The following is a 10,701-nucleotide window of genomic DNA, read 5'->3' as shown; positions in this document are numbered from 1 at the left end:
AAAGTTACAGCCATCAGCGACACAGTTTGGTATTGTTTAAATTTACACCAGTCAAACACAATACAATAAACAACTCAGATCACTCTGTAGGGTACAGTCCAGTAGGACCAAACTACGTCAGTAACCCAGCATGCATTGTACAGGTGAACAAATGGTGACAAAGAATATACAATTTTGAAGTAAATATGAGTTTTTATGTGTCACAAACAGCAATTTTTAAGTTAATAGGAAAATTACAACATGTTCAGGCCAACAGGTTCAACAAAGCGTGGAATAAAAAGTGAACAGCGGTTTTGTTTGCAGAATCATTCTTGCAACACAGACCCACCCACACATTCATAGTAACTCAAACTCCTTACTTTAGAACTTCCTCTAATTTGGTGACTTATCACAGAGTGACTTCCACTCATTTTGTGTGGGACCAAAGCTCAGAGTGAAAAGCAGAGGCTTCTCAGCAATAGTAAGAATCTTGCTCCTTTAAACTTCTGCTTTATATTCATAGTCCTTCAGAGTTCCTTGGATTTCTTGCTGTGCTTCCTTTAGTGTGTTGTTTCTGCTTTTGACAGAGTTTACAAAAAGATGGAAACAACAACATCTGAATATGACTACGGCACTGAGACCTACAAACCGGTTACACCATGCAACATGGACAGTAATAACAATCTGGGGGCTCGGCTCTCCATCCTCTACTACTTCATGTTTGCCTTCAGCCTCCTCGGCAATGGGCTGGTCCTGATTATCATCTATCGGTAAGTTCAAGTAGAACCATTGAGAAAGTGTATCAAGTTAGCTAAAATAACTAACTTAAATCTATTCACTATTTCAAGGTGGGCTGCTGAAATTTCCACACCACAAAAATGAACTACACAATGACATTTTATTTTGCCATTTTAAATGGACAGAGAATGTGTGACTCAAAAGAGAAGCACTTCTTTAACAAGAAGACTAGAATACTTGCAGGGCAATGTAATGAGGCTGTCTGAAAAAAGAAACACTGGGAAAATAAGATGAAGTCATAGTACTGTGGAAGCTTGTTATTTTCACTCCTACAGAGAATGAAGTATGGTAGGTAGTGAAGAGTGAGTGGGTTGAATGCTTCTATCTCAAAGCCCAAGAGTCTTCTGTGCTCCACCGCTGTTTGCCAAGCCTCTTCTCCTACCCCGACAAGAATAATGTGAGAATACTCTATGTGCTCATGGAAACTCAAATGACAATGACAGACACTAGCTGAAAAAAGACACCATGGGGTTTGACTGAAAGGCCTTATATAGTACATTATAAATCTTTCAAGTAATCCTGATCACCATTTGGTCCAGTCTTCCAATTGCTTCTTGTCACAACATGTAATTTGAAGAATTACACATGTTTACAAAAAGTTGCTGCAGTGTAGCCTAAAAAAAAAAAAAAAATCAAACAGCCAGACTTCATCTCTGTGGTTAAGGACGTATCGCTCTTCATCCAAACGGCTTTTTCAGTTCAAAGCAACAGCAGGGTTACCAGATCTGTGTGATAGTTTCCAGCCCAGACACAATGCAATATGTGGCAATCTAAAAAAATACCAGCCCAAATCTAAAAAGCGAATAATTATTAAACACAATAAAGAACACACCATTAGCACACAATTGCACTAAAGCAAATAAAAAAACGTAAAAAAACATACAGGCTCTCCACAAAATCTGCAATCATGCAAGCAAATAACCTGTGTATGTTCACTTTCATAGTGAGACTTGTTCACCCAATGACTATTAGTCATTGATAAAGGCAGGTTCTTAGACTTAGACAACTTTATTGTCATTTGTATGTACAGAGTGCATACAGAACGAAATTCCGTTGCATACAGCATACGATAGTGTAAGGGATTGCAGGTGGAATAGGTAGCATTGCAATATAGGCTGCAGCAGTGATCAGAATGTAAACACTACAGGAGAATAAAAAGAGTGTGCAAAAACAGTATATAGAAGAAAGTTCAGCCAATTTTTATGTGCAAAAAGGCAATAATGGTGCAGAAATAGGTTTGACAGATTCTACTCATTTCATAATAAATAAATTAAATGAGCGCAAGGAGATGAATTTTATTAAAATGTAAATACTTTTCTTTTCTCCAGAATTTCCTATTAATTTGTTCTTTAAAAATTTGCCAAATGAAAAGTTGCCCAAATTTTAACCACCAGACCAAATCTATTTCTTCCAGCCCAATGTTCAAAAGAAGCCAAATTAGGCAGAAACCTTCTTAATCTGGCAGGTTTCTGCCTAATTGCATTCAATTTTAAAATGTAAGCATTGACTATTACAACTAGGGCTGGGCATTATTAGATTGATATTGTGATTCAAGACTAGATGTAATTTTAGATGTTGATTATTGTAATATTGTTATATAGCAGACTTACTTGCTGTCTTTTCCTGGTTTTAAAGGCTACATTAGACTACAGTGAATTGGTATCATTTTGTAAACTTGCCAGACTGTTCTAGTATTTTTATTTACCTTATCCACTATTTCATCCACAACACTGCTGAATATTTATCAAAACCATTTTAATGTAAATATGTTGCAAAATCATTATTAGCCTGGGAATGTAACCCTGGGTTTTAATATTGTTTATGTTGATCATGGTTTTCTTTTAGTTAAACTGCTTGTGACATGATTATGACAGGCTGCTTGACTGAAACTTACATTCAGCCTCAAATTGAGAGATGATTTTGGATCATATCAAGCAGTTCTGGTCTAATGTTACTCCAAAAGAGCCACCAGAAAGGACGAGACACCTGAGATTGAGTTCTATATATTCTTGGGTGAGCTGATAATTTAGTCATGACACCAACACAGAACTTCAGGGTGGACGGATCTTGGGACATAAGTGAGTCCGGTGGGGCCGGTGCCTGGGTCCGGGTCCAACAATAACACCTGAGCAGTGCGGTACTCTAGATTCCACTGGAGGGCACCAAAGGTACATGTGGGTGGAAAGATTGGTGCTGGTTCTCTCCCGTGTTCCTGGGGAGCAAACTGTCTGGAAAGGGCATCAGGCTTGACGTTTCTGGAACCGGGCCGGTAAGTTATAGATAGGTTAAACTGTGGGAAAAAAAGGAACGAGCTTGTCGAGGGTTCAGACGTCAGGCGGACTCCAGGTAGGAGAGATTTTTATGATTGGTCCATATAACAAAGGGCTGCCACTCCTCTAAAGCTAGCTTAATAGCCAGTAACTCCCTATTTCCAACATCATAATTTTGCTCGGCTGGAGACAGAAGATGAGAAAAAATCACAGTCGGACTGTTGAGAAAGAACAGCCCCAACCCCAGTGTCGGACGCGTCAATTTCTAGAGTGAATTGTTTAGAAGGATCGGGGTGTACCCAAATGGGGGCTTGTGAGAATCTGGCTTTCAGTTCCGTAAATGAGGCCTCCGCCTCTGGGCTCCAAATGAACGGAACCTTGGGAGAGCATGCAGAGGGGACGCGATCTGGCTATAGTTTCTAATAAACCTTCTGTAAAAGTTGGCGAATCCTAAAAATCGCTGTAGTTTCTTTCTCAAGTCAGGAGTCGGCCACTCTACTACTGCCTTAATCTTATTTGGATCTGATTTTACTTGTCCACCCTCTAAAATTAGGCAGAAACAAGACTGAAGCCTTGTGAAACTCACACTTTTTGGCCTTAGCAAACAGGTGGTTCTCAAGCAGGCGTTGTAAGACTAATCAATTCAATTAAATTTTATTTATATAGTGCCAATTCATGAAACATGTCATCTCGAAGCACTTTACAAAGTCAAAATCAATCATATTATACAGATTGGTCAAAAAGTTCCTATATAAGGGAACCAGTTGATTGCATCAAAGTCCCGACAAGCAGCATTCACTCCTGGGGAAGCGTAGAGCCACAGGGAGAGTCGTCTGCATTGTACATGGCTTTGCTGCAATCCCTCATACTGAGCAAGCATGAAGCGACAGTGGAAAGAAAAACTCCCCATTAACAGGAAGGAAAAACCTCCGTCAGAACCGGGCTCAGTATGAACGGTCATCTGCCTCGACCGACTGGGGGTTACAGAAGACAGAGCAGAGACACAACAAGAGAGACAAACAAGCACAGAAGCACACATTGATCTAGTAATCTGTTCTACATTAGATGGTAGTAGCGGGTGATCTGTCTTCTCTGGATGATGTCACAGCCGGAATCAACTAAGGCGGAAACACTAAGATTATCCCGATGAAATTCCCTTATGAAATCGTCAAATGTGCAACCGAAGGATCTGCAATCGGGGAAGCGAGCCTCCGCCCATCTAAGGGCTCTGCCGGTTAATAACCGTAAAACAAAAGAAATCTTGGCATGATCGGCGGAAAAGGAGCGGGAAGAACGATTGAAAACTAAAGCACATTGAAAGAGAAATCCACCGCAATCTCCACTGTCTCCAGAGAATTTCTCGGGGCTCGGAGACGAGCTCTCAGAGACAGGGGAGGACTGATCGGTAGATTCTGTTGCAAGATTGCTAGGAGGCGGAGCGCTAGGAGTTGTAGTAACTAGCTGACTAGATGCGGAAGTTAAGGCGGCAGTCAACTGGCTAAGCTGTAATTGCTCTTGCGCCGAATTACCTGCTACACGAGAGCCTGTAATTGTTCCCTTTAAAATACTGAATGCCAAAAAGTGTAAACATATCAAGTGTGGATTTTATGCGGTTAACTCTTTCCTATCCAACTACCTTCCAGGTTTGAGAGGCTGACCACGGTGACCAACATCTTGCTCCTGAACCTGGTGGCGTCTTCCCTGATCTTCATGAGCAGTCTTCCCTTTGTCGCCATCTACATGCAGCTCAAAGACTGGATTTTTGGCTCTGTTATGTGCAAGACAGTCTTCAGTGCATACTATATGGGCTTTTACAGTTCTGTCTTCTTTTTAACTCTGCTGACATTTGACCGACACCTCGCTGTTGTGTATTCGGTGCCTGCAGCACAGGTGAGAAATCAGCGCTATGCGTTCATTTCTTGTGCAGTGGTGTGGCTGGGGAGTGGTTTAGCTTGCATTAGGCCAATGCTCCTCCACAACACTTACTATAACCGTATAGAAAACAATACCCTTTGTGATGAGTATCCTCGTGACCTTGAAGGTATTGACGTGAACAGACTAAGAAATTCTGGATTTTATATTCAACTTTTGGTTTTCTTTATTTTCCCTCTGGCGATTATTATGTACTGTTACATCAAGATCACAATCACAGTCATCTCATCCAGAATAGCTACTAAATTTAAGACAGTCAGGCTGATCTTTTTCATTGTGCTGCTGTTTTTTATCTGCTGGACACCTTTTAACATTATAGAACTCCTCATACATAATGAAGAACTAGACTGTGAGGCGACAAAGAAACTTCTTTATGCCCATCAGATCACTCTTGACATGGCATACTTTTACTTTTGTATCAGCCCCATCTTTTACACATTTGTAGGGAGAAAATTCCAGAACTACTTCAGGCAGCTGCTGATAGGAAATTTCCCGAACTTGAAAAAGTACATCTCTGTACCTGAAATCACCAGAACCCACATGTCGACAAAAATTACATCAACTGAACAAAGTGATGGGAGGCAAAATATGAGTTTATTATAGAACAATACAAATGGATTCATGGATTTAAATTATCAGATTAAAAACTCTATTAAAATATAGAAAAAATGTTTCATAACCTTGACCCCAAAAATATACAATGAATCTCAATCTTCCAGAAAAAACATTGAAATTAATTGAAAATGGCCATAAATATACATGGCTAAAAAACCGCAACAATGTGCCCTTGCTATGATAATGCGTCTAGTGTAAGCATGTTTTTACACCTTACAAAATACTTTCATCATACTGAGTTGGTAGCAGACATTTACTAGTATAAGGTATCTCTGCCTTGTCACCTATGTGATATGCAATACACTGCCAATAATTTGTTTCATTACAGATCCATAAGCAGCTGATGAATTTTACCTGGTAGTCCGATTGCTTAAATTTTGATTTAATAAATATCTAATATTTAGCAATATGATACAATCAGTCACAATTAAACAAAGTAATGATGATTCGAAAATTAACAAGTATAACTATAAAGCATTTCCATAAAAAAACAACATATTGAAATAGAAGCACAATGAGAAATATGGGAAAGCTGCAATTTCTCAGTTGTGCTTCTTCTCTACCATTAGCTAGTGAAACATTAAGCCAAAAAAAATTTTTTTGTAAGAGCATAAACAAGTTAATCATTCAAAGAATGGTCTTTATTACTACTCCTCATGATAAACCTAGAGACATTCACCTAGGGAAAAAAATATCTTTATATTTAAAGTAACAATTGTGCCAATAAGACGAATAGTTAGTGTAAAAAGGCAAGTCCAACCTTAATCTATGCTGCACAGGGACACGGTTGTTAGCACTATTACTTTGCAACAAAAAGGTACAGGTTTCAAGTGATGTGCTGGGTTTTTTCTTTATGGAGCTTGCATGTTCCCCCTGTGCACTGCATGGGTTCTCACCTGGTACTCTGACTTCCTCCCACATTCCCAAAAAGAAATGCCTGTTGGCTAATCGGTCCCTCGAAACTACCCTTAGGTGTGACTTTTTTGTTTTGTCCAGTGTGTCTGTGTGGTCCCTGTAAATGACATGTGACCTGTCCATGGTGTGATTGGCCTCCTAATGACTTCACAGATATTTAAAACCTGTGAAGTCAAACAAGAGACAAAATATTTTAAACAAACTAGCACCTTTAATTTTACACGTATCCAACACAATTTAACTAACGGAAAGAAAAAAGTGTGCACATGCATAAACCAATACATTGTGAAAATACTTTGTGGTCCTTTTTTTTTTGCTTTTTGATCTTGTTTAGCTCAGGTGTGAGTGTGTGCATGGAATGGTTGTTTGTTCTGTCTGTCTCTGTGTTGCCCTGCGACAGACTGGCGACCTGTCCAGGGTGTACCCAGCCTCTCGCCCAGTGAACGCTGGAGATAGGCACCAGCACCCCCCGCGACCCCATGAGGAACTAAGTGGGTCAGAAAATGGATGGATGGATAGATCTTGTTTATTTTATACCCGGTTTTCCATACAGTGTCGCGGGGGAGCTGCTGCCTGACTTCAGTGGTCACTGCAGAGGGATAACAAAGAATCTAATGGCTCTCATTGCTCAAAGATATCAGTCAGGAAAAAAAATCTTCTAATAACTTTTGGAAGAGTGAGGCTGCCCCCGAAGTGTCCAGTTGGTAAGGACTCTGCAGACACAGTAGACGTGTATACATGGCACAATGTATAAGCACAGCCCACCTCACATTGCATTTCCATCGCATAAGGATGTATGAGTCATACTGCCTGACATCGGCACAGCAGTCCAAAGCTCCTTTGCTCCACAGGATAGAGTTCTTACTATTGACCTCATAGAAGGTCAAGGAGCACAAGCAAGGAGCTATAATTAGAATTTTAAGGATTCAGCTTGAGTTTGACTAATCCAAACTATAACATCAGACCACCTCTTCAAAAAGTTAGTTAGCGCTAAAACAACAGCCCACTACCAACAGTACACCATTACCACAGTGGGATATGGTGATAGAAGTATGATAGTGGGTTATTTTCCTTCAGAAGGATCTAAACTTTTTGCCAATGTGGATAATAACAAATATAGAAACAAATCTGATGTTTTTTTTTGCCATACTCACTGCGGTTGTACACCCACATGTCCAAGAATCCGTGAGTCGATAGATGGTAACATCTCGACTATGTAGGTCTATTTATGTAAACTGATCTGTAAATAGTTTGTGAATACTGTCGTAATTTTTTGTGTTTTGTGTATCTTTTGTTTTGTAGACTGCATTATGTTTAAACATTGTGTATTACATGGTGTTGTTTTAGTGTTACTGTTTGTTACATTCGGTTTGTGTATTTTGTGTGTGAAAATCTGTTATATCCTAAGAACATTACTTTTATTGTTAGCAGACAACTTTATGTTTTTTATTGACCAGATTGGATTAAAGGAGTTTATTTGGTACTCTTAAATAAAAAGTAACTCCAAACATGTTGACAGTGGAAAATCTTTATTTCTAAAATTGTGAAATACAATCCTACTCCCTTTAGTTCAGTAGCATCCCCCATCACATGGATGAGGACTTGCTGATAAAGACTTACAAAGGTGTTCATCAATAGCTATTGCACCACTGGTGAATGCCCAGTTTAGCAAAACGTAAGCTGTTTGTGTCAGCTTTGTTGTGAGGGGACCAGTACGCAGACAAGAGCTCAGGAGTTGCATGTTGAAGCTGATGATAATTTAATGATGAATGCAGTTCAACCCTTGGAATCAGGCTCACCACAAAGATTTGAACAGAGCCGGATAACACAACGTAACAAAGACTCTGACAGGGATAGCAGAACTTGAAGGGGAAGAGTCAGAAGGAAACATTGGGTGGATAATTGGGCACAGGGGTTCGTTCTTCGTACGTCGCTAACTCAGTTAGCAGGATTTCATTGTTGACGATTTGGCATGATCTTGGATCGTTTGGTTCTTCGAAAGACTTCCTGCACTTGTTGTCATAGCAACATGTGCGCCAGCTTAAGCCTGCTCGAGAGCAGGCTCATTTCATGTAAACAAGATTAGATCGCAGCTTTATAAGCGGAGGAGATAGGGAAGTCTGTCATAGCCATGTCCATTTTTACGACTGCAACCTGTTGCGGAAGGTGCAAGAATAATTTTAGAGCTTTTTGAATTAATCGCGTATTGCGCAATAGACAGGATCCTTTAGCGCAGCGCGACAGTGTAATTGTAGAGAGATTTTTCTTGGTGGCTGTTATAAACAGACAAACACATAATTTACCAGTGGCTTTTAAAGAGGAAAAAGTGGTGTTAGAGCCATAAATCTAAAATATTTAAGTTATTTGTATGATGGTTTGCTTTTTATTTTTATCCTATTGAGTAAGAAGATTTGTTCGGGCCATTTTATTGTGAAGTTTAGTTTTACTTTGAAAGGCTTGCTTCCTGTCGAGCCGTATATCGTATTAGAAAAAACTATGGATGGATTATCTAGAGACACGGAGCAATACAGTTTTACCGTGTAAACTGTGGATGACTTGGAAAAGGAAAATTTTAATTTTTTATGGATAAAGATTTTTTTTAGTTAAGATTCCCAGTTTGCACATGTCCTTTATTTCCAGTGTCTAAGGAATGACACTGAAATTTGGAACAAGTGCCTTTTCAAAATAAAGTATAATAATTAAAGGCTACCATTTTGTAGAATATTCTTGTATTTCACTTTTACTTGTCCCCATGTTCTAGTGGGTCCCGTGGAGGCTCTGACATAAAAGAACAAAGTAAATATGAGATTATTAAAATGCAAAAATTCATACTGTAGAAAGTGATAGAAACATCTACCATGGACAGTATTTACGCATTAATTTGTCTGCTGCTTTTTGCCAGCCCTCTCTCCTGGCTTTAACAGATTTTGAGGTGTTTTAATTAATGCCTCAAATTCGGCATAACCTTCCAAGCTCGTGTTCTGCTGGGAGAAAAACTGTGGGCGTTCTTTGGCCATGCTGAACAGCCAATAGCAGCGTTGCTGATCAATGTTTCTACTATCGATACATTTCCCCTTTTAAACAAAGGCATGAACACGCAGTTGTCTCAGATAACTCAATCCAGCCATACTAATCGTAAACAACAGGTGTGTTGGAAGAACCCAATTAGCCGGATCATGATTAGCCGGATGAAATCATCTTGGATGTGTCATTTGATCTCGGATGTTTTAAGCAACGTACGAAGAACGGACCCCTGTTGAACAGATTGAAACAATCAGCAGCAGGAAAGGAGGGGCAATGAACTGGCAGGAGTAGAGGGAAAACAGAATCTAGGAATAAGAAACTAAATTTATCATAGCCATAGTATACTAATAACATAAATGACAGAACAGAAACTAAGCTAAAGAAAGGTAAGCATGAAATAAGGATCTAACAGGATGCCTGTGCATATTCTGAGTTCTGGTTATCGCAACAGCAAACAGGCTTAAATCGGAGGCAACCGAAGTTTCCTTCAGTTTTTTTTCTGAAAAATGTTGCAACATTCTGGAGCTCAAGTGCGAGCCACCAGAAATGACAAAGACTCCTGGATAGGTATCGAAACGTTTTCAGAAAGAACTGAACAAAAGTCTGGTTGCCTCCAATCTACGCCTGTTTGCCGATCTAAAAGGTCTACTAATGTAACAAAACATAACTAACCAAACAATAAACAATCAAACATACACCCGATATGTTTTAGTTGTGTTAACCTAAATGTAGAACAGAAAACTAAACAAACGATATCATGAGGATGAAGGGATTAACAGAATGAAGGTGTGACAGGCAGACTGCAGGATTCCCTGGGAGCCATAAATAAAGACAACCCCGGGGATCCTAACATTTTGCTGTACTGAGCAACTTGCAAAAAAGTTTGCAAGAAGGAAGTTTGACCAGACACCACAGCGGTCGCAGGATCAAGCTCCCGAATTTTACGGGAAAATGTGGGGTGCTAAACAGGATAAAGCTTTGGTGAATTTGAAAATAAAATTACCTCACCAAATTACGCTAAATTGACAGCTGTATACACGGATGAGTTTTACCCTAAAAATGAAAACCACAGCTGTTTTGTAATAATTTATGAGGGACAGCAACAGAAAGAACCATGTGAACCTATGTAATCACAAGCGCCCTTTCTGCAGCTGGAGCCGCAGGTGGC

At 39.6% G+C, this 10,701-nt stretch overlaps 1 protein-coding gene across 1 annotated transcript; it reads left to right on the top strand.

Annotated features, from left to right (window-relative positions):
* The first annotated feature begins 401 nt into the window (after positions 1 to 401).
* Positions 402 to 6,075, top strand: LOC105922194 (C-C chemokine receptor type 3). Its single transcript, XM_021313884.2, has 3 exons — positions 402 to 460; positions 567 to 749; positions 4,691 to 6,075. The coding sequence occupies exons 2-3, from the start codon at positions 580 to 582 to the stop codon at positions 5,580 to 5,582; spliced, it is 1,062 nt and encodes a 353-aa protein (XP_021169559.2). The 5' UTR covers positions 402 to 460; positions 567 to 579; the 3' UTR covers positions 5,583 to 6,075.
* The last annotated feature ends 4,626 nt before the right edge of the window (positions 6,076 to 10,701 follow it).

Source organism: Fundulus heteroclitus, chromosome 21 (genome assembly GCF_011125445.2).
Source record: "Fundulus heteroclitus isolate FHET01 chromosome 21, MU-UCD_Fhet_4.1, whole genome shotgun sequence".
In the NCBI taxonomy this organism is placed as follows: Eukaryota; Metazoa; Chordata; class Actinopteri; order Cyprinodontiformes; family Fundulidae; genus Fundulus; species Fundulus heteroclitus.
This window is presented reverse-complemented; position numbering and strand designations above follow the sequence as displayed.